Below are 24653 nucleotides of genomic sequence, written 5' to 3'. Positions count from 1 at the left end.
ATATTTTAGCCATTGAGTTCAGAGAGGCACTGAGCTGATCCACTGAGGGAATTCGCGCTCACCTGCAGAGAGACATTGAACAGATCTTCTTTTCATATGTATAACTGTTTTATTTTAACCTGCTGTTTGATTTTTCCTGTTAACACTCTGGTTTTGTTTTTCAATTTCGCTTTCCAAAGATGTTCCCCAACTGTTCATGGCAACGGGAGAGTCTGGGGGTGTGAAGTAAATGGGGAAGATGGGGCGAACGCAGCAAAATAAAATAGGCCGGATGGGGATAAATAGAGCTAACAAGAAATTTTGTCAAAGCACAGATTTGCTGGGTAAAATTATACTCAATCGTGAAAGACCTGAGGAATGTACTTTTGCAGGTGATCGATGCCTCTCACAATGGGTCATCTCAGTATCTGCCAGGTCTCAATGGTTTGAGAACTGAGATTTTTGCCTATGAAGGTGGGTGAGGCCATCAACGGCCTATTAGCTCAGTGCCTGTCTGCTTTCAATGGATAAGGATTTGATCAATGGAGTTGTGAAAGCGAGTGAGCCCCGCACAAAGTCAAATTGTTACAGTGCACCATGTGACCTCTCTCTCCTGCTATGGCCTAGCGACAGGTGCAGCTGCTGGCACACTGTGCCTGTTCGTTTTTTCAGAGGCACAATGTTTTTAAACAGAGTCTTAAAGGCACACACTGTTTTAGTCCGAGGAGATAATAAATACAGTTCCGTGACACTTCCGCCCTTGGTGAAATGAAACGTCATTCTTAAAAATGCGTTTCATTACAATCCAAAAGAAAACTGAAACTGGAAAAAAAAACACTCTAACATTTTCCACATTCATGCACCCATTCACTCTACTGATAATTTACAGCATTTTCTTTGTACCATCGCCATCCATATAACTTAACATGGTTAAATTCGTGACAAAGCGTCGGCGATAACTGTTTTTCCCCGAAATATGTACAATTTTCAAATGATAAGGCTGTAACAATAAACTTCACCTAAACATTCTAGCATTTCGATTTTAAAATTTTCCACAAACGTTAATGGGTTATGGTCAGTATATATTGTTTCATTATAGTCTTGGTGGACATCTACTTCAAAATGTTTGAGTGCCAGCTAAAGTCCAACAGTGGGATACTTTTTTGAATGCAATGTAGTTTTCTTGAAAAGTTCCCGACTTTCTTCTCCATGCCCAATTCGTCATCCTGGAATAAGACTGCACCAACCCCAGGTTGCTAACATCAATCGCCACTTTAAAGTATTTAGCAAAATGTGGAGCAGCCAACACTCGTTCATTAGTTAAGATTGCCTTTAGCTTTTCAAAAGCTGCCTGGCATTCATCTGACCATACTACTTTGTGTATATTTTTTGTAGCAAATCGGTTAATGGAGCAGCCACAGGAATAAAATTCAGTACAAATTTCCTGTAGAAGCTGCACATCCCTGAAAACCTCATTATTTCCCGTTTAGATGTAGGGATAGGGAACTCTACTAAGGCCATTTTTGGCAATACTTGTCCTTGCCCCGCTGTGTCCCAGGTAAGTTACTCTTGCTTTTCTGAATTTGCTTTTTCCCAGATTTATCCCTAAGCCCACTGCTTGCAACTTTTTAAATAGAATTTTTAGCTGGTTTAAGTGTTCTTGCCAAGTATATTAGTACGTCATCGAGATATACTACACAATTGGGAACACTCGATTCATTAATCTTTGAAAAGTGGCTGGAGCATTTTTTAACCTGAATGGCATCACCCGGCATTGATAAAGACTGTCAGGTGTTACAAAAGCTGCTAAATCTTTGGCTCGACGAGTCAAAGGAACTTGCTAATAACAAGCCAATCTTCATTTTTTTAAAACCTAGCACTGCCCACTCTGTTGATACAGTCTTCTAAATGCGGAATTGGGTAGAAGACTGTCTTTGTTACTGCATTGACTTTTCTGTAGTCTTTACAAAATCGGGTTGACTCATCAGGTTTAGGTACTAGAACTATTGGTGAACTCCAGCTGCTTTGACTAGGTTCAATCAAATTGTTTTCCAGCATGTATTGGACTTTTGCTTTTACTTGAGCCTTTTGTCCGGACTTAAGTGGTAAGCATGTTATTTTAAAGGAATTGTTCCCCTTATATCCACATCATGTGTGTCTAAGGTTGGATATCCTGGCTTATCCCGACAGACTTTTTTAAATGTTGTGAAAAGCCTGGTTAAGTCTTCACGTTGTTTTGTCTCTAAGTGCAAAAGTATTTTGTCCAATTATCCTAGCCATTCTGTATTCGCCAATCTGATAGTTGGAGGTTCAAACTGAAAATTGTCTATGCCTCCTTCTGTCTCATCCTGACTATCCTTTTCTTTCGCAACATCCGCAATTACCTGACATATCTGTACATCTTATCTTCCTCCCTGCGATAATATTGCTTTAATATATTGATGTGACACAACCAGTTCTTCTTCCGGAGATCAGGGGTGTCAATCAAGTAATTTACCTTCCCACTCTTTTGTTCACTCTAAATGGGCCATTGAACCGTGCGTTTAATGGTTTCCCCCTGTATCGGTAACAGTACCAATACTTCATCCCCTGGTTGAAAATTGCGGGTTTTTGCATTCTTGTCTCCCCACTTTTCCATATCGGCTTCGGGTGTTTTAGGTGTTTCTGAGCCACACAAAACTGCTTTACGTCCTTTGCAAGGTCTAGACAGTAATAATGTTAGTTTATACGTGATTTAGTATTCCAAATTCCTCCCTGTCCTGAAAAAGGAACGTCATGTGCTAACTTTCATAATCTGTGGTGATATTTGTCATCTGTTGAACAACTGTCCAGTCTTCGACTGCAGGTCTATGAGGCGTTCTCCAAGTACTCCTCAAAACCCTGCTTGCCATATAATAGCCTTCTGGAACTCCTTTCGCCTCAGCTTCTGTCAGAGCCGTCTGTGCTATTCTGTATATCTCTGGATCGGCTTGCTGTGCTGCAATTATAGAGGTTTAATGAACATCTCATTTGGATTATCTCAATCCCCAAATAAAGTTTCTTCTACTTGGCTATCTGTTTGTGCTGCCACTTTTACCTCCGACAATGGATCCTTTTTAGTCATTGCTCGGGTGACTACACATGCAGGAAATATTCCTGAAACTTGCCCCTGTAATTGTTCCATTTACCTAACTACACTTGGTTTCTCTGTAATTATTAGAGAAACTGATGCTTTTTATCCAGCCAGATCATTTCCGAGGAGTAGATCAATTCCCTGCACTGGAAAACTGTGGACAACTGCTGCAGTTACCATCCCAGATATTAAGGCAGTCTCTCAGCGTTCTTTATATAAAGGTACGGGTGTATATACTCCCCGCCAACTCCATTAACTGAACTTTTAGCGTTCAAAGCCCTGTCATGTGGAAACGTTATATCTTTCGCCAGCGAGAGTGTTTGGGTTGCTGCTGTATCCCTGAGCATAATGATAAGTTTTCCCATCTCATTTAAAGGAAATGGAGTTACTTTCCCCTTTGCCAAAAATTAATTATAACTTTCGGGTATCTTATCCTTAACCTCTACACTCACTTTAGTTTTTGTATCTCGTTTTACAGCTGCCATTAAAGCAATAGCCTGGTCTTCTGTCCTCTTAGTCAGAGTCATTTCCTCTGCATTAGCTTTGCAAGTCCTATGGGTTTACCTTGCAATTTCCAGCACTCTGAACGAAGATGACCCGTTTTGTGGCAATGATACCACTTCAGCATGCAAACCTCACTTCTACCCTCAGAACCTTCCTTTCGGGCCTGTGGAGGTGATCCTGGGGCATTCAAAGCTGTTCCTTCTTGTCCCAGGCTACTTGCCTTCCTTTCACTCTCCCACCTTCTATCCTTCTCGTGTTTATGGGGGTGATGGACAAAAGGTTTTGGCTTATTCACAAGCTCAAAATCATTAACTTCCACTGCTTGCCTAGCTTTCAAAACTTTCATCTGAGCTACATCAGTTGTCACTACTGAAGGAATACAGTTTTTAAACTTTTCCAAGAGAATCCATTCTCGAAGGTTCTCATCTGTGGTTTCCATCTTTAATGCCCGTATCCAATGGTCAAAATTACTTTGCTTCACTCTCTTAAATTCTACATACATCTGCCCAGTCAATCTTCGTAAGTTCCGAAACGTCTGACGGTAAGCTTCAGGGACTAACTCACACACAGCGAGAATGGCCTTTTTTGCCATTTGATAATCTGCAGTAGCCTTTTCAGGAAGCGTGGCCTCAACGTCAAGAGCTCTGCCCATCAGCCTGCTTTGCATCAGCAGTCTCCAGTTTTCCTATTTCCATTCCATCAGTTTGGTTATTTTTTCAAAAGATATGAAAAATGCCTCTATGTCCCTTTCCTCAAACTTAGGAAGAGCTTGTATAAATTTAAAGAGCTTTTCCTTGTGCTCTGCGCTGAATTCAGCTTCTTCCAAAGCTGAATTTTCCCTGGAGTCAAGACCACCCCTTTGTCTTAGTTCCACCTCTTTTAACCTAAATTCCCTTTCTTTCCCTCTCTGCTCTTTTTCAAGTTCAATTTTCTGCAATTCTTTTTCAGCCTCAAGTTTACTTTTTGCTTTGACTTTTTCTTTTTCATGTTCAAGTTCCAGTTTTTTGATTTCTAACTGAATCTTAGCCAATTCCACTGAATTATTCTTTGGCTTACTATCTTCTTCCTCTTCTTCATCTTCTAATTTTAGATGTTGGGCTATTAGGTCAATTATTACTGCTTAGTTTGCCACCTGATTTCAATTCCAATCCCAATTTTTCAGCCAGTTCTTTTCGTTTATTCTTAGGTAAAATTGTGAAGACATTGAGGGACACGTTGTCCTTTCCCAGAAAAACTGCTGCAACTGCTAATGCCATTCTGATGTCATAGACTGTACCTTATTACACAAGAAACCTGGTTCCTGCTATGTTTTCGTAATTGGCATTAGGTTTGGATCCCAGCAAACGAGTTTCCAATTCATATGGCCCCAGATGCGATAGCAATTAATATGATGCCAGACGCAAGACCCCAATTTATATGTTATCCCAGATATGAGCAACTAATATAATTCCAAATGCGAACCCCCAATTAATCTGATCCTACACGAGATACCAAATTAATATATTACGACCGAGGCGGGAGTAATGCACTGTCAGTTCAGTCCCATCACTACACAGATTGCAGCATATTAGTAAGGTTTTTCTACCAAACCGGAAAACACCCAAAGTGAACACTTTAGTAACCCCCAGAATAAAATAGACCAAAGCCGGTATCTTTAGACAACAACAAATTAACTATTTATTTCAACTAAATCTTAAACACTATTAAGATACACCTATGTCTAAAAACAATTATCACTTCTTATTTTATCTGAACTCGCCCTTTCACACACATGCACTCACAATTCAGCGGTTAACTGGTTGCTTTTTTCTTTAATTAGCTGTTTCCTGAGAATAAATAATTAATTGGGATATCAGTTTCTCAGAGTCTTTGACCGCCGCCTTTTCACAGGGTTTTTTTGATCAGAGCGTGTTGCTGACTCAGAGACAGTTTGTACACAATGAATAGATTTCACAAGGTAGTGTCTGTGATGTTTAAAACAAGCGCAAAACACAGAGTTCCTCTAATGTCCATTGTGCTTCAGGGTGTCTCCTTAATGATGGAATATTTTCTGTCGCCATTAACAATCCTGAGCAGGTTGGTGATAATTAACAGGCCAGGGTTTCATTCCCACCCCCGGTCTCTAAATGTGCAGCCATTTCCCTATCAGAACTCTGACTGTAGCCCAGCTCGGGGTGTTTCCATTCACTGACAGCCAGCTGACGACCGACTGGTCTCACAGCACCACTGGAGACACAAGGAAGTGAGATGAGAGCATCCTGAGACATGACAGCAGATTATTGAGGCTGGGGATTAGAACTGGGGTCCTCACATATGTTTTCTGTGCTGGATCTGTCTGTCTGATTGGATTCTGCAGTTTGATTTCTCGGCCGTTCCTGGAAACAGTTGGGTGACAGTTTGATCTGAGGTTAATTTGGTTTCCTCTCGGTGTGTGTTTGAGTGCCTGACAGCGCGCGGCACATTGTCGCTGCACATCTGCCTGCGATTCTACACACACCCCAACAGACCGGAGCTCCCACCCACACTCCAAAGGCAGTTTTTGTACAGGGGTGAGACTGCTTTCCATCACTGTGAGTCTGAAGGCGCAGTAGTACACGGCAGAGTCAGTCAGCTGCAGCCCCGAGATGGTTAAACTGGTGAATTTAGTCACGGTGTGGAGCTCAGCAGAGAAACGATTTTTAGCAAAATCTGCTTTATCTTCATAATTATCAGAATCTTTCCTCAGTATAAACTCGGGCTGTGTATCTGGGTGTTGCTGGTACCAGTATAAAGAATACTCGCTCCGTGTCGTATCATAGGTACAGCTTAAAATCACCGCTTCTCCTTCTGTCTTAACATCTGGGGACCGCGGCTGAGTGACAGAACCGCCATGACTTAAATCTGAAAAACAAGTTTAAACAGGAAAAGATCAGACCGACGGTTGTTGAAAATTCAGGTTCAAACCATGTTTGTGAAACGAGAGAAAAGATGAAATGTGTTTTGTCCACAATTACCTGTCAGAAATGCTCCCCACACAACCCAGATGCTGAGTCGCCGCATTATCGCTGTCCGCTCTGTAAAAGGGGAGTTGGATATATGAAGACACCCGTTCTAATCCCCACCCTCAATAATCTGCTGTCGTGTCTCAGGATTCTCTCACCTCACTTCCTTGTGTCCCCAGTGGTGCTGTGAGAGCGGTAGGTAGTGAGCTGGCTGTCAGTGAATGGAAACACCCCGAGCTGGGCTACAGTCACTGTCCTTATATGGGGAATGGTTCCGCTGTTAGAGACGTGGGGCGGGGACAGAAACCCTTGTAACCGGAAACATGAGATTGTTACTGGATTTGGTTTATTCTGGCGTTAATTCTTCTTCTCAAATTCCAGTATCTTCAGCATCAGCACACTGGTAACCGTGACTCCAGTGAGATTTCCCTCACCAATCAATTAACTTGTGAATTAACAGTGATCAGGTATTTTATCGGAGTGATTTATAGATCCATCACATTAGAACGATGATATCTGCTGTTACTGAACAAACTACTGAACAGGCATCAGTGCTTTGTCGCAATGTGTTGCTGTTTGGCTGAAAGTGGGCGGGAGCAGAGCGCTAGGTGCGGGTTCGAAGTCTTCGGAATGTAGGGTGGGTTCTCACTAAAACAGAATACTCAACATCAGCAGGACATGAAAAACTGCTGTTACAAATTCCACTCAGAATGGCAAAAGGAGTGGAGAAGGAAAATAAACAAAATACAGGCGGTTTCTACTGGTCTTTCACTCATTTAACATCAACCTTCAGTAACGATGCAGTTAATGATTCAGAACTCAGATTTCAGGGTGTGTCTGTCGTTCACAGTTTAATATTCTTTCACTATCTTCCACACCTTCCACTCACTTGACCTGGTCTGAAGGAATCCTTCGATATGTAGATCAGTTGATCTCAGCTATTGAGCGTCCATATATTCCAAATTATACTCAGGTTTTGGAGTATATTTTTGAATATATATAAGTTTAACATAAATTTAAATCACTTCGCTGCCCGGGGTCAGATCCATAAAATGAATATTGTTATCTGACGCCCTCTGGTGGCTATAGGGAGAAAGGTTCAGATATCCGTGAACAGGGTGTGAGAAATTCTGTGTTTCGACACTGTCCTGATCTGACAGCTCTTGGTTGCAGAAAGATCGATTGGGAGTGATCCTGAATGTATATACCTTACAACCACAAAGGTTTTGAACCTTTAAACTAAAGACCGGATGAAGAAAGCATATTCAATTGTGATACTTTCTTAGAGCAGCACTTTCTGGAATCAATCAGAGAGCAGGTTTTACTAGACTTGGTATTGTGTAAAGTGACCGGATTAATTAATGACCTCAGAGTAAGGGCACCTCTAGGTAGCAGCGACCACAATATCATTGAATGTTACATCCAGTTTGAAAGAGAGAAGAGCGGGTCTAAGACGAGTATTCTAAACTGGAAAAGGGCAACTATGTGGGCATGAAAGCTGAGCTAGCTGAAGTGAACTGGGTTACTAGGTTAACAGATAGATCAATAGAGTAAAAATGGCAGATGTTTAAGGCGGTATTTCAGAATACTCAAGATAAGTATATTCTTACTATAAAGAAAAATTCTAAGGGAATCCACTATCCATGGTTCACTAAAGGAGTTGAGGAAAGCATCAAGCTGAAGGAAAAAGCATATATATGCGCAAATATGAGTGGCAGGTCAGATTATTGGTCAGAATATAAAGAATGGCAGCGAATGACTAAATGGTTAATCAGGAGAAATAAATGTGAATAGGAGAGGAAGCTAGCTAGAAATGTAAAAACGGATGGCAAGAGTTTCTACGTGTATTTTAAAAGGAAAAGAGTAAGTAAAGTGCGTGTTGGTCCTCTAGGGAGAGAGAATGGGGAGCTCATAGTAGATAATAAGGAAATGGCGGATGAAATGAACAAATATTTGGTTTCTGTCTTCACTATAGAGGATGCAAAAAACATTCCAGCAATAGCTGTAAATCAGGAGGTGGAAGGAAGAGAGGAACTTGGTGAAATTACAATCACCAGGGAAGTGGTACTGAGCAAATTGAAGGAACTGCGGGCTAACAAGTCCCCGGATCCTGATGGGCTACATCCTAGGGTCTGAAGAGAGGTGGTTAATGAGGTAGTAGATGCGTTGGTGTTAATTTTCAAAATTTGCCAGATTCTGGCAAGGTTCCATCAGACTGGAAAGTAGCAAATATAACCCCTCTATTCAGGTGCGGTGTGGGGTTTCGGGGCCGATACAGAAATCAGGTCAGAAAATAGGGCAGTTCGCTTGACGTCTGTCGTGGGAAGGTATTGGAATCGATCATCAAGTCGGCTCGAGCTAGAAAAACTCAAGGTAATCGGGAATAGTCAGCATTGTTTTGTGAATAGGAAATCACGTTTATCCAACTTATTGGAATTCTTTGAAGGAGCAACATGCACTGTGGATAAAGGGAACCCCGTTGACGTATTGTACTTGATTTCCAGAGGCATTTGACAAGTGTCATCTGAAAGGTTATTGCCCAAATTAGGAGCTCCCGGTGTCGGGGGTAACATATTGGCATGGATCGAAGATTGGCTGGCTGGAAGAAAACAGACAGCATGCATAAATAGGTCATTTTCTGATTGGCAGGATGTGACGAGTGGAGTCCCACAGGGGTCTGTGCTGGAGCCTCAACTTTTTACAGTTAATATCAATGAATTAGATGAAGGGAGCAATGACATGGTAGTTAAATTTGCAGATGACACAATGATAGGTAGGAAAGTATGTTGTGAAGAGAAAAAAGGGAAGTTGCAGACCGATAAAATAGGTTGAGTGTGTGGGCAAAAATCTGGTAGATGGAGTATAATGTGGGAAAATGTGAAGTTGTTCACTTTGGCAAGAAGAATAAAAAAGCAGAGTATTACTTAAACGGAGAACGACTGCAGAATTCCGGGGTGCAGAGCGATCTAGGTGTTCCACTGCATAAGGCACAAAGGTTAGTATGCAGGTACAATAATAAAGAAGTCTAATGGAATGCTATCCTTTATTACTTCAGGAATTGAAAATAAAAGTAAGGATATTATGCTTCAGTTATACAGGTCATCAGTGAGAATACATCTCGAATACTGTGTGCAGTTTTGGTCTCTTTACTTAAGGAAGGGTGTAAATGTGTTGGAGGTGGTTCAGAGGAAGTTTACTAGATTGATACCGGGAATGAGCGGGTTGTCTTACAATGAAAGGTTGGTCAGACTGGGCTTGTTATCACTGGAGTTTCGATGAGTGAGGGGAGACTTGATCGAAGTATATAAGATCCTAAATGGTCTTGACCAGGTAAATGTGGAAAGGATGTTTCATTTTGTGGGGGGAGTCCAGAACTGGCGGGCACTGTTTTAAAATTAGGGGTTGCCCTTTTAGGACAGAGATGAGGAGATTTTTTTTCTCTCAGAAAGTTGTGCGACTTTGGAACTCTCTGCCTCAGAAGGAGGTGGAGGCGGGGCCATTGAATATTTTTAAAGCACAGGTAGCTAGATTCTTGTTAGGCAAGAATCCGCGCCAGGTCCGTCATTGCACATGCATCCAATAGTCAGGTACCACTCCTGTATCTGGTGAAGATTTGAAGATGATCCTCAGTCCATCTGTTATTTCCTCCCTAGCTTCCTTTCGCAACCTGGGATGAAATCCATCTGACCCTGGCAATTTATTCTCTTTCAGGAATACCAGACCCTCTAGTGCTTCCTCTCTCATTATGCCTATCGTATCTAATATTTCACAATCCTCCTCTTTAAATAAAATATCAGCATCACCCTCTCCTTTGTAAAGACAGAGACAACTCATTAAGAAAACTGCCGACATCTTCTGCATCTACGCATAAGTTCCCTTGTACATCTCTAATTGGCCCTACCCTTTCCTTAGTTATCCTCTTGCTATTAATGTACTGATTAAACGTCTTCAGGTTTTCCTTGATTTTACCTGCCAATAATTTTTCATGTCCACGCTTTGCTTTTCTAATTTCCTTTTTTACTTCACCCCTGCACTTTCTAGATTCCTCCATGCTTTCTAAAGTATTAAGATTTTTGTGATTGTCACAAGCTTTCTTTTCCTGCTATAACTTAACCTGCAAGCTTCTAGATATCCAGGGGGCTCCAGATTTGGCCGTACCATCCTTTATCTCGGTGGGGACATGTCTACACTGTGCCTGTTGTATCTCACCTTTGAATGCCTCCCACTGGTTTGCCACTGATTTTCCTTCAAGTAATTTATCCAGTACACTTTCGTCAGGTCACCTCTCAGTTTCATAAAATTTGCCTTCCCCCAATTTAGAACTTTTTGTCTTTTTTTTTATCCTTTTCCATAATTATGCTAAAACTAACTGTATTATGGTCACTATCTCCAAAATGGTCACCCACTGTTACTTCATCCATTTGCCCAGCTTCATTACCGAAGACTAAATCTAAATTGTCTCCCCCTCTCGTTGGGCTTGTTACGTGCTGGCTAAAAGAGTTCTCTTGAAAACCGTTCAAGAATGTTGTGTCCTCTGTGCCCTTCACACTGTTTGTACCCTAGTTGATAATGGGGTAATTGAAATCCCCAAGTATTATTGCTCTATAGTTTTTGCACTCGGAAATTTGCCTATGTATTTGTTCTTCTATCTCCCTCTCATTATTTGGGGGTCTATAGTACACTCCTAGTAATGTGGCTGCCCCTTTTTTATTTCTGAGTTCCACCCATATGGCCTCATTTGATGATTCATTTAGCATATCATCCCTCCTCAAAGCTCTTATTGATCCCTTAACTAATAATGCTACACCCCCTCCTTTTTTATCTTCCTCTCTAAACTTCCTGAAAACTTTATATCCAGGGATGTTGAGCTGCCATTCTTGTCCCTCTTTAAGCCACGTTTCCATTTTAGCAACGATATCATGTTGCCATGTGTTTATCTGTGCCCTCAACTCATTAGCTTTATTTACTATATGCCTTTCATCTAAATAAATATCCTTTAATACTGACAAATTCCTGTGCTGCACATTTTTTAACTTTTGCTTCTTCTATCTTTCAGAGTCACTCGCTAATTTTCTGCCCTGATATTGTCTGATCTAAGATGGCGCTCAGGTTCCCACCCCACCCCCCATCCCCACCCCCCCCCCCCCCCCCGTCAAACTACTTTAAATCATCCCCAACAGCACTAGCAAATCTTCCTGTCAGGATATTTGTCCTGTTTAGGTGCAGACCGTCTTATTTCTACATGTCCCACCTTCCCCCAAATCGATCCCAATGCCCCAGAAATTTGAAGCCCTCCCTCCTGAACCATCTCTCCAGCCAGGTATTCATCTGATGTATTTTCCTATTTCCATACTCACTAGCACGTGGTCTTTGGACTTATCTGGAGATTGACACCTTTGAGGTCCTGCTTGCTAATCTCTTTTCTAACAGCCTAAACTCAGCCTGCAGGACCTCGTCCCTTTTTCTTCTTATATCGTTGGTACCAATGTGGACCACGACCTCTGGCTGTGCACCAGAATGCCCTGTAGACACTCGGTGTTATCCTTGACCCTTGCACCAGGGAGGACATATACCATCCGGGAATCACGACTGCGACCACAGAAATGCCTATCTGTTCCCCTAACTATAGAATCCCCTACCACTATTGCTCTCTTGTCCTTTCTCCTCCCTCCCTGCACAGCTGAGCCACCCATGGTGCTCTAGTTATGAATCTCGCTGCACTCTCCAGCGGAACCCTCTCTCCCATCGGTACTCAGAACTGAACACCAGTTAGAAAGTGGGACGCCCTCCGGGGACTTCTGCGCTACCTGCCTTGACCTTCTTGTCTGTCTGGCAGTCACCCAGCCCCTCTCTGCCTGTATTCTCTTAAGCTCCGGGATGACTACCTCTTGAAACATGCTATCCACAAAGTTCTCTGCCTCGCGGATGAGCCACAGTGACTCCAGCCGCCGTTCCAAGTCCGAAACCTGGAGCTCAAGCTTCTGCACTGTACAGCAGGCTCGAAGGCCTACTCCTGCTCCTATTTTCTATGTGACGCTTCCTGCAGAAGTGTTTGTCTAGGACACATGGTGCGTGGTGCCATTACTGAATTGAAACATCATATTAAACGCAAACCACAGAATGGAAGGGTGATGCAGGTGTGTATTTTTAAATATAAAGGCACAGCTCGATTAGATTTATGTTAGCATGATCACTGGTGTCGAGCAGTGAGGTAAAAGGATCGGTACTGTTCTGTGTAACACGCATGGACTATGGGGCGGCTGATTAAACAGTCTATGAGGTAGAGTGAAACACAGGAACAGAGAGGAACGAGACTAATGCTGGGAGAAGCTCATTGACACACATACAAGCTGCAGACTGTACAGTGTCACCAGGGAACACAGCGATTGGTAGAAATCTCGGGATTGTAAAGGGAATGGTGATATAGGGGGAAACAAGCAGAACAGATGGAGAAAATCGTTAGAAGGATCGCTTGAAAAAATCAGACAGGTAAATAAACTACAGATTAAATAAAACCGTGATACATCTGAAATAGGACAATGCATGAAAGGATGATCGGATCAATATTCCTGTGCAGTTGAGTGCAGGGGCCCTCAGTGGATCAGCTCAGTGCCTGTCTTGTACTCAATGGTTAAAAAGCAATCCCCAGAGAGCAGCCCTTAGACTCGAATCCCAGCAACAGAGGCCTCATACAAGCCCAGGAAGGAACCATTCGGGGACACTGGTACATGGCAGAAGCCATATCCCGCCCCAACACCAAGACCACCACCACCCTGGATTCAGGCAACTCCCCTTGGGCTCTTCTACACCTGGGCGCCGTGTTCTGTGACACAGAAAGCCGTTACTTGGGAGGTCTCTGGACTGCGCAGAGCGAGGTTTGAGTGACAAGCCTCTGCTATATTAGGGTACATCAGTCACTAACCTACAGTCAGATTGATAAATGTCTGTTTATTTTTAACCCCCCTGACTCACTGTACAGGAGTTGAAAATTTATGGTAGGACAGTGGAATATAATCAGAAGCATGGTCTGGTGAATAACTGAGATAGGGCCTCAGTGATATAAAAGAGATAAGGTCTAGTGCAATATAAACTGAGGGATGACCTAGACTAATAATAGCAAAGACATTGCTTAGTGTACTGTAAACAGAGGTATGTTGCACTGCTTTAATAACTGAGACAGGGCCTCGTCTAATTTTAGCAGAGATGATCGAATGCAGTAATAAATGAAATAGAGTCCAATGTAATACAACGAGAGACAGCGTCTAATTTACCATAAACAGAGACATGGTCGAGTTTAATATAAATAGAGGCTGGTTTAGTGCAGTAATGAGTGAGACAGAACCTAGAGTAATGTAAACGGTCATATTCTAGTGTAGCATAACTGGGCTGGGGCGGAGGTCCAGTGTAGTATAAGAAGCATAGTCTAGTTTAGTAATAATTGCCGCACAGCCTAGTGCAAAATAAACAGAGATCCTGCCTGCTGCATTAATAACTGAGACCGAAACAATGGTGAAATCTAACGGGGCAAAAGATGCTTTTTATGGTGCGATAGTTTCACACTTCTCACCAGATCACCTTAAACTTGAGTCTGAAGGTACTGACAGAATGGGTGTTCGAATTTGTAGAAGTGACCGAACTCTGTATTTTATTTGTCCTGGACACTATCGAGTGCGTCAGAGACAGGCTGGAAAATCCACTCCACTGAAGACAGGTGAACTCCCCAATTTAATCCAAGTGGGTTCTCGTAGCATAATATGATTTGAACCCATGGGGTTGCTGATAGACTAATCCCTAACCAGCCAGTGGGTGAGATTATCTCAATGAAACCTCGTTCAGCAGTTAATGGGCGACTCTGTGTGTGACCTGTATAATACTGACACAGATCAGCTTTTCCAGACAGCTGCTGAAAGATGATTCCTGGGCGTGGGGGATGCTGGGAGGGGTGGGGGGGGGGGTGTGGGGGTGGGGGGCGTGCGGTGGAGGAGGGCGGTAGAGGGTGTTTGCTGCCATCTGGTGGAATAAATCTGAATTCTCTCCCAGCAATCTTTCCTTCAATGGGACAACTATTGTTTACAAACTTGCGTTTGTAAGAAGCAGACTTCACCAAAACGGCTGTGACGATTAAATAGTTTTATTTAGCTCAGGACAACGCACAGTTAACAATTTAGATTGCTCAGCATCTTTTCAGCTCAGGCAATGGATACAGGAGAAATGACATTCCCCGTTCCCATTAGGAACAGAGTTGGTCTCTTGTCCCTGCACCGTCTCAAGCTCCTGTCTTTCACGATGTTTCAGATTTACGGTTTGCGTCTTTTATAGTCTTAGTCACATCTTGCTAACGTGTTGATATGTCAATGTGTTCAGGTTATTTATTTTAATTAGTCATTAACCCGTTAACCCAATAAATCGTCTTATAAATTACACATTCTCTTTAGTGATTGTGCGCGCCGTTTTCTTGTTTTTGCACAATGCCCTTTTCACGGTCTTTACCTCAACATCGCAACGTTTCTGCTACTTTTTTCTCTATTAGTATTTTGAATTCTGACCATCTGGCCCGGTGCCTGGGACAGACTACGCATGTCCTTACAGATTGTTAGTCCATTAGTCCATTAGAATATCAGCATCTAATCCTGTCCCGAAAACGACCTCCCAGAACCTGTTTATATTGCAGGGTCTTCGTTTTAATATGCGCAAGTGTCTCTCGCATTGAGAATTGTTTAAGCAAGTTAGTATAACTATTAGGATCTTTCCCACCTGGCGTACTTCTGTTTACAGTGTAGGCTGATATGTTAAACCAAACATTATTTGTTCATTTGCCTTGAGTCATATCGGAAGCAGTGGTGCACGAATATAACTAGTTCCAGGAGTTTGTATTCTCAATGTGAATGGCGGATTCCCAGAGATACACGAATAAACAGCGGGGGAGGGGGGCGGGGGGGTGTCTAGGTTAATATAAGCAGAAGCATAGTGTAGTTTAGTAATAATTGCCACACAGCCTAGTGTAAAATAAACAGAGATCGTGCCTGCTGCATTAATAACTGAGACCGAACCAATGGTGAAATAGAACGGGCAAAGATCCTTTTGTTCCCAAAGAGGATAGTGTGGGGCAAAGGCATTGAAGTGGAAGATCAGCCATGATCATATTCAACAGTGGGGCAAACTCGATGGGCTGAATGGCCTATTCCTGTACCTCTGTTCCTATGTTCCAATTCTGCCCTCACACAGTTAATGTGATAATCAGACTGAGTCAGTGTTCGATGTGAATGATTTTAGATGGTGTTTATGTGGATTGTGCTCGGGTTCTGCCCGCACAGGAATGTACTCACTTGTCAGTGTGCGATCCGCTGTTATAAACAGCCCTCAGCAGACAGCAGCTGTGACCCAGAAACCTGCGGCAGTTATTGTACGAGGCTGTAGCTCGTTCCCATCACTGTGAGACTCAGTGCACAGTAATAGACCGCGGTGTCAGACAGCCGCAGTTCCGAGATGGTCAATCGGTACAACTTGTCTGACTGTTGGACTGTATCAGAAAACCGGTTCTGAGCGAAATCCGCCTTCAATTCAGCACTACCGCTTGTTTGCCTCCGGACTGCAAACTCGGGCTGTCTGCCTGGGTATTGGCGGTACCAGAATAAGTAATAAGCATCGTCCGTATAGGTGCAGGTTAAAGTGACATCTTCTCCTTCTGTCCGTGTGAGCGAGGACTCCCGCTGAGTAACAGAATCGGTCAGATCTGGAACACACGGTTAAAGAAAGCGGAATTCATCGGTTAGAACCTCAAACGAACAGAACTGACGGTGAAAATTCGCAGTCAGTGTTTCATAAAATTAAATAGAATTTTCAGCACAGTAAAGGTCATTCGGCCCAACTGGTCTATACCAGGGTTCACACTCCCCAAGAGCATCCTCCACTCTCTTCATCTCACTCTGTCAGCATTTCCTTCCATCCCTTTCTCCCTCATCTGTTTATCTATCTTTCCCTTAATACATCAATGTATACGCCTGAACTACTCCTTGTGGTCGTGAGTTCCACATTCTCACCACTCCGGGTAAAGAAGTTTCTCCTGAATTCCCCATTGGATTTTTCCGTGACTCCTATATTGATGACGCATAGTTTGGAATCCTTGCAAGTGGAAACATCGCCTCCACATTTACCGTATCGAACTCTTTCATAATTTTTAAGAGTTAGATCAAATTACCCTTCAGTCTTCTCTTCAATAGAGAAATGAATCACAGCCTCTACAATCTTTTCTGATAGTTACCATCTCTCAATTGTTGTACCATCCTTGTTCACCGTTTTTGCATTTTCTCCCGAATTATAATTAGAATTAGAATTCTGATTATAATATGGAGACCTGAACTTCTCACAGCACCCCAATGGTGGTCTAACCAAGGTTCGATACAAGTTTAACTTGAACTCTCTGTTTTTTAAATTAATTCCTCGAGAAATTCATCCCTTTTTAAAGTTTTGAACTTCTTACCGGCATTGAATGTCACCCAGACCACGGCGAGAAAGGGGAGCCGCATTGCTGCTGTTCCGGAATTAGAGACTTTCTGTGTCTCAGAAACCTGCAGAACATCAGAAACAGGAAAAGCTGAGAGGATTGGCTCTGACTGGTCTGATGTCACTTCCTTAACCACAGGTATGTGTTTATTTCAGAGAACTGAGACATTAACGTCGCATCTCACTGATCAGATAAAAGAATTAGAAGGTAGACAGCTGGAATTCTCATTGACCAGAGAGACAGACTGATCTCTAATTGAACTGAGAGACAGTTTCATCTTTAATTGAGCTGATAGAAATTTTTATCTTTGCTTGACCTGAGGGAAGTCACCTCAAGGAAACAAAGACTGGTGTTGAATGTAAATGAAGATGTTCAGTTTATTTCACTCGCTGTCACTAATCAGACTGAGCTGGCTGACCGAGATCGGCTTTGATTAATATTCCGCTGAAAACACACAAGGGCAAGATTTCATCTGGTGCCTCTGTGATAGTGTGATTGCAAACAGGGCGGGGAAAATACCGGAGAGTAAATAGAGGAACTTGAAATTTAACACATTACACTGTAACTCGGCCAGTAAACCTTCGCAGGTGTCCTGCTGTCCCTTCCTTCGAGTGCACAAACTCTGAAATCTGACTCCTCTACTCGGAGCTGATGGCAGCGGGAATATTCTGTCCGGAGAGTAACTGTCCTATTCAGACCATCACATGGCGGGTGGTGCGGTCACACACGGTCCAAGTTACACACAGCGTGTGTTGAGGTTTTTGTACAGGGCCGACACGGAGTTCTGCAGCTGTGGTCTCAGAGCGCAGTAATACACGGCGCTGTCTGACAGCTCCGCCCCAGAAACTCTCAGCTGAACCGTGCTCTCCTCTGTGCTCAGCTCTGCTGTAAAACGGCCCTTGGCGAAGTCGACCGGGAAGGTGTCATATTGGGTGAAAAGCTGTACGTTTACCGGAGCCCGACCGGGAAGCTGCCGGTACCAGAACTGGTAAGGGTCTGGTATCTGCTTTTGCAAAACTTCAACTCAGCGTCACCGCTTCTCCTTCCCGCACCGACCTGGTCGATTAGTCTTAATGCACAGAATCGCCGCCAACGCTGGAAGAAAAATTGAACATTTACAAATAGCCGCCCGAATAACTGGAGATATTTGTGTTTAATTGTACACAGATTCCACGTGTGCTTACACAGCATAGAGAGGAGTAAAGTCAGACTGGAGTAAATAGGGAAACACGCCACTGTCCACGGGTCACAATGAGAGCATCGTAACCCTTCTGTACTGTGCCAAAAACTGCCACCAGTACCGGAGCAGGCTGAACTATTTAACCCTGTGACCGGGATAGAAATGGAACTGATTCTGCAGACATTTCATATCCGACAATGTCACATGGGAACCGGAAGTATTAGATTAGAGATACAGCACTGAAACAGGCCCTTCGGCCCACCGAGTCTGTGCCGAGCATCAACCACCCATTTTATACTAATCCTATATTCCCAGCAAACATCCCCACATTTCCCTACCACCTACCTATACTAGTGACAATTTATAATGGCCAATTTACCTATCAACCTGCAAGTCTTTTGGCAGGAAACCCGGAGAAAACCCACGCAGACACAGGGAGAACTTGCAAACTCCACACAGGCAGTACCCGGGCCCCTGGAGCTGTGAGGCTGCGGTGCTAACCACTGCGCCACTGTGCGCCCTCTGCTGGTGGGCTGTGTTCAAACCGATTTAGAATCATTGAGCGGATTTAGTGTTTGCATGATATTTACATATCATATCTGCCACATATTGTTGTGGTCGCTTTGTTTGCAGCAACATCACAAATGTTACAATGAAGAATTCCAGTGAAATTGTTAACTCTTTATTTTTTTCTAACAAGTTAATCGCAAAGTACATATTTAAGATTATTTTAAAGTGGGCGCAGAGGAAGCGTCGTGGAAGAATTTACGCCTCACTAATGCAGAGGGAGATAATGTTAAAGTTTAGTCGCTGGGAATTGCTCGAAGTGTTCTGTCTGTATGTGCGCTGGTCTGTGTGGTGGTCAATCTCTGTTATATATATACTGTGTGTGCATTATATATACATGATATAATTATTTAAACAATGAAAAAAAACATAAAGAAAGAAGGACGCTGTAAAATTACGCTTGTAACTATAAATAGTGACCGATTGATGGGGGTCCCGGTAACATGGCCTCACGCGGGCTATTTCGCATCAAGATAATATTCCCGATCGTTTGAGTTCAGTTGTGGAGTGCAGATCATCAGCAGCTGATTGGTAAATAGACGGAGACAGGTGCCTCGCCTCTCCGATAACAACTCACCAAAGGCCTGTTAACTTGCAGGCCCAATGCAGAGGTAAATAGTCACTGATGTTTTTTATGAGACCTTTGTTTTATTTGATGCTGTGCACCCATACACAGTAATGGATGCTCCGTCCTCCACACTTAGAGTGCTTATATTGAAGTAAGTGTTCTTTTTAGACCTGTCAATCGCCGTCAGATAATTTCCTGAGATTTTGTCTCGCATCAGTGTTGCTACTTTGCTAATTATCTAGCATGGAGGCTGTGGCGGTTTCTGCCGATATCATTGCATGTTATTTATAACGGGGGTTAATATTCGCAATCGAACGGCACTGAACCTTCCTCCCTCGACTCCCAATACCCACCCCCACCCCCATACCGCTCCATCCCCGCCCTCGCCGCCGACACGGAATATTCACTGAAAATGGAGTTAGTATGTCTACACAAAGCCCTCCCGTGAAGATAGGGGAACAAAGGCACAGGCGATTAAATAGGACGGACTTAAACTTAAGTCTATATGTGTGAATGTGTGTAAACTCTCATCTACCCAGCTGTTCATCTATAGGACACTTCTGATCGATAATTGTGCTATGTTCCTGCAGAAACCCTTGGCATCAATCTGCTAACCTCTGTTGTCCAATTTAACCCAGTTCTTACTGTCCGACATTATGAATAATATGCAACAAAATAAGCTGGTTGTGGTTGTGGAGGGCAATCGTCTCAGCTCCAGAATATTGCTGCAAGAGTTCCTCAGGTTAGTATCCTAGGCCCAACCATCTTCAGCTTCTTCATCAATGATCTTCCCTCCATCATTAGGTCAGAAGTGGGGATGTTCGCTGAATATTGTACGATGTTCAGTACAATATGCAACTCCTCCGATACTGAAGCAATCCGTGTCCATATGCAACAGGACCTGGACAACATTCAGGCTTGGGCTGATAAGTGGCAAGTAACATTCGTACCACACAAGTGCCAGACAATGACCATCTCAAACAAGAGAGAATCTAACCATCCCCCATTGACATTCAACAGCATTACCATCGCTGAATCCCCCACTATCAACATCCTGGGGGTTACCTTTGATCAGAAACTGAACTGGACCAGCCACATAAAACTGTGGCTACAAGAGCAGGTCAGAGGCTGGGAATTCTGCGGCGGATAACTCACCTCTTGACTTCCCAAAGCTTGTCCATCAACTACAAAACACATGTCAGGGACATGGTGGAAAACTCTCCACAGGCCTGGATGAGTGTAGCTCTCATAACTCTGAGGAGGCTCGACACCATCCGGAACAAAGCCGCCCACTTGATCAGCATGCCATCCACCACAATAAACATTCACTCCTTCCACCACCAACGCACAGTGGCAGCAGTGTGTACCATACACAAGATGCACTGCATCATCTCACCACACATCCTTCAACAGCACCTTCCAAACCCGCGACCTCTCCCATTTAGAAAAAGGAGAGCAGATACATCGGATCACCACCACCTGCAAGTTCCCCTCCAAGTCACACACCATCCTGACTTGGAAATATATTTCCGTCCCTTCGCTGTCGCTGGATCAAAATCCTGGAACTCCCTCCCTCACACCACTGTGAGTGTACCTGCACCAGCCGTTCAAGGAGGCAGCTCACTACCACCTCTCAAGGGTAACAAATGCTGTCCTTGCCAGCGACGCCCACAGCCCATGAAAGAATTTTTTAAAATGCCATCTGAATCCCACGCAGTCCATTGGAATGGAATGAACCAGAGATCGGGAAGGGGAGCGAAGTTACCCGGGGCCTGTTCAGCACATTGTCCCACCCACGACAGGGGGCATCCCCGCTGTGACATCACTCAGGCTACGGTCCCTGTTGGCGTTGAAGCTCCCATCTCGTGACTTGAGAACTATCATGTTTGAACCTGGCGCCCTCTGCTGGTGGGCTGTGTTCAAACCGATTTAGAATCATTGAGGGGATTTAGTGTTTGCATGATATTTACAAACATATCTGCCACATATTGTGTCTCTAAAAGCTACATTAATAATGGTGAAGTGGTCTCATTGTTTCTGATGCTGTACAATCCCTTCTTTTCACTCCCACTCTATTTGTTCCCAATCCTTTGATCAGTGAACAGTCGCAGTTGAGCCACATGCCTCTCGAGATCCAGCCATCGCCATTTCCACGCACTTTCTGTCCTTGCACAGAGTTTTGAGTTCACTCAGTTTCTTTCTGCGGTAGCCCCGCCCACAGCTTCCGTTTGCTGTTCTCGCTCTGACCCGCAATGCCTGCGTTGTGTCACTGGAGAGATTGTTGCCGCTGGTCCGTTTCGCATTGGTTGGATCAATAATGCAGTGGGCGGGGATCTGTATTTCTGCTCCGATAGAGAATTTCCCGCATCATGCGGAACAGTCTCGCACCGCCCCTCATCATCTCTTCTCAGTAAGCATTCTCAACGGGTACAGACAGCACCATAGGCATCGCTAAAGTTTGGGACCTGAGTCTCACGGCGTCACAGTTCAGAGGAGACGTCATTGTTCTGGGCTATTAAATATTTACTGAATGTAACCCTTCTCCTTTCAGTTCATTTCCTGCTGACTGGAGCGCCAGGTCTGAATGCGACTCTGGTACAGAATTTGTTTGATACTTGTTTCACTAAATTTGAAATTTAAGTTGTTCATTAAATAAACAGAGATGGGAAGAACAGTCCAATTAGCATCTCATTATGAAATTAGTATGAAGATTTTTTTTATTAATAATAAACGTTATTCCTGTGTTCTCTTGCTTTTTTGGGCAGCTACTGCTTTGGCTGTTTTTACACTAACACTCTCCTGTGGTAAACACTGACCCTCGATGTTTCACCCCTCTTTTTCCGTGCTCCGTTCACCTTGTTACATTGAGGCAGTGTTTTTGTACGAGGCTCCCTCTGGTTCCTGTCACTGTGTCTTTCAGCCCGCAGTAATACATCGCGCTGTCAGACAGCCGCAAGTCGCGGATGGTGAAATTCCCCTCACTCTTCGAAGTGTCGAGAGATGCAGAAAATCGATCCCCCACCCCCTTTGCTCTGGAAACATCTCCGTAGTTAGGGATGTAGATGAGGAATGTGGGGGCTTTATCCCGGTCCTGACGGTACAGTTGTAAGGAATATGTGCCAGCAGTAGCCGAATAGCTGTAACTAATGGTCACCGAGTCTCCTTCAAACTGCATCGCTGAAACCGGCCCCTGTGAGATCGAGTCTGCACCACTAACACCTGCAGAAATTTAGAAATACAGAACTTTAAGCTTCTGTTGTCACTTTGTTATAACTTATATTAATGTGTCGGGATCCGTCGCAAATAGAGGTAAAATACAGTTAAAAGGAAGATTTACTATGGCAGTGACACCTGCGAAAGGAAAATAGTGTAAGTTGTAAACTTTACCAGTTAGGAGCGCTGCAGCTGTGAAGAATGAATACAAAGTAACAACCAACATGTTTGCAGATGGCGGATTTGAACAGAACGGGTTGAAGCTGTAATTACTTACTTCAGGAGTTCGGAAGATGTTGAGCAACATCGGGTCTCACGATTGGTTCATTCCTGCAAGAGTTAGCAGGTTACCTCAAATCTCCTTTGTTCTCCAATTCATCCAATCAGCTCACAGTTCCTTTGTTCACCAATTTATCGAATCAGCTCTTCGCTCCTTTGTTGGGATTAACCCCAATGTTGGCCCTTTAACAGGGTCAGTCTGAGATGGTGACAATGAGGGAAAATAATGAATGTTGTTCTGGTATCAGTGATGGAGGCTCCCATAATAAGAGCTGCTCAAGGACCTGAGAGCCACCCACAGCCTATATTAAGGGGCATAATTACACAGAATGATATAGATTCTGTCGCGCAAAAATATGCCATTTGTCAAAACTGATCTTTGTGGTTAGGTTTTCGCCCCATTGAGAGAGCGCGGGTACGAGAGCACTTCTGTTTTTGTTTTGTACGGACTAACTGCCCGTGTAACACTGTGGGCACCGTGATACACGGCAGAGTCAGAGGCATGAGTCTCAGCGACTTTTGAAGGAATCGTTTTCGTTTCTTGGTCAAAGACAGCAGAGAACTGATTTGGGAACTTGCAGAAAATGATTCTATTAGTCATCCCAGAAATCTGCATGTCTGAACTGACACTGAGTGTGAAAATATTTGAATTTGACCCTGGCTTAAAATGATTGAGAAATGTCACTTCTCCCAGCACTGACAGCAATGGCTTCACCTGGAAAAACCCAATCGGATCAGGGTGTATATTCTCTCTCATTTTCTGTACAAACTCTCGGGGGGGGGGGGGGGGTCAATCCCTGGTATTTATTTATTATTTATTTATTACGCACGGCGCCCCCTCTCTCACATCCCCATCACCATCCTAAATGCCGAGCAGTACCTTATTTTTGTACGAGGCCCAAGGCACTCTCATTCACTGTGAGTCTCAGAGCACAGTAATACACTGCGCTGTCTGTGCTCTTCAAGTCTTTCATGGACAGGTGAAAAGTGCTTTGTTTCTGGTTGAGCTTCGCGCTGAAGTGTTCAAAACCGGGAGCCGTCTCATTATACCCATAACTATCGGCTCTGAGCATATACTGAGGGGTTTGCTCGGGATACTGGCGATACCAGAATAGGCCATGGTTTACAGCTGAATCCACTAAAGAATAACTGCAGTTTATTGATGCATCTGCACCCTCTTCTAATCCGGCTTCTTGTTCTGACTGGAATACTGAGTCTCTTTGACTTGACTCTGAAAATAAACAGCAGCAACACGGCGCATTAGACAGAATAACAGAAGCAGGATAATCACCCGGAGGTGGTGATGTGAAATTGTTTGAGGACTAGGGAACATTGTAGGAAGGACCCACTATCACTGACCTGTGATCCGGACAATAATCAGAGTCAGGAAGAGTTTCACCCCCATGGTTTGTGATTTTTATTAACGACTTGGATGAGGAAGTCGAAGGGTGGGTCAGTAAATTTGCAGATGATACAAAGGTTGGTGGAGTTGTGGATACCGAGGAGGGCTATTGTCGTCTGCAAAGGGACTTGGATAGGTTGCAGTGCTGGGCTGAAAAGTGGCAGATGGAGTTTAACCCTGAAAAGTGTGAGGTCGTCCATTTTGGAAGGACAAACATGAATGCAAAATACTGGGTTAACGGTAGGGTTCTTGGGCATGTGGAGGAGCAGAGAGACCTTGGGGTCTATGTGCATAGATCATTGAAAGTTGCAACTCAAGTGGATAGGGCTGTGAAGAAGGCATATGGGGTGTTAGCGTTCATTAG

The 24653-nt window shown here is 43.7% G+C and overlaps 1 protein-coding gene and 2 gene segments (V, D, J or C); all 3 read right to left on the bottom strand.

Annotated features, from left to right (window-relative positions):
• Positions 1-5246: 5246 nt before the first annotated feature.
• Positions 5247-6796, bottom strand: LOC137348502 (immunoglobulin iota chain-like). The gene is made up of 3 exons (XM_068013807.1): positions 6735-6796; positions 6589-6648; positions 5247-6475 (listed from the first exon to the last, which is right to left on the bottom strand). The coding sequence occupies exons 2-3, from the start codon at positions 6632-6634 to the stop codon at positions 5811-5813; spliced, it is 711 nt and encodes a 236-aa protein (XP_067869908.1). The 5' UTR covers positions 6635-6648; positions 6735-6796; the 3' UTR covers positions 5247-5810.
• A 9112-nt stretch (positions 6797-15908) lies between these two features.
• Positions 15909-17815, bottom strand: LOC137348501 (T cell receptor alpha variable 38-1-like). The segment is given in 2 exon segments: positions 15909-16309; positions 17057-17815. Coding segments are annotated over 2 exon segments (381 nt in total).
• A 5953-nt stretch (positions 17816-23768) lies between these two features.
• LOC137348638 (T cell receptor alpha variable 18-like) lies at positions 23769-24292 on the bottom strand. The segment is given in 2 exon segments: positions 23769-24118; positions 24247-24292. Coding segments are annotated over 2 exon segments (396 nt in total).
• Positions 24293-24653: the final 361 nt, after the last annotated feature.

This window comes from Heterodontus francisci, chromosome 34, assembly GCF_036365525.1.
Source record: "Heterodontus francisci isolate sHetFra1 chromosome 34, sHetFra1.hap1, whole genome shotgun sequence".
Lineage (NCBI taxonomy): Eukaryota > Metazoa > Chordata > Chondrichthyes > Heterodontiformes > Heterodontidae > Heterodontus > Heterodontus francisci.
Note: the sequence above shows the minus strand (reverse complement) of the source record. Positions and strands in the feature narration are given on the sequence as shown.

Coding starts and splice junctions, on each gene's coding strand:
- LOC137348502 (XM_068013807.1), bottom strand. CDS start 6,634: ATGCGGCGACTCAGCATCTGGGTTGTGTGGGGAGCATTTCTGACAG. Junction 6,476..6,588: donor GTGGGGAGCATTTCTGACAG/GTAATTGTGGAC, acceptor CTTGTTTTTCAG/ATTTAAGTCATGGCGGTTCT.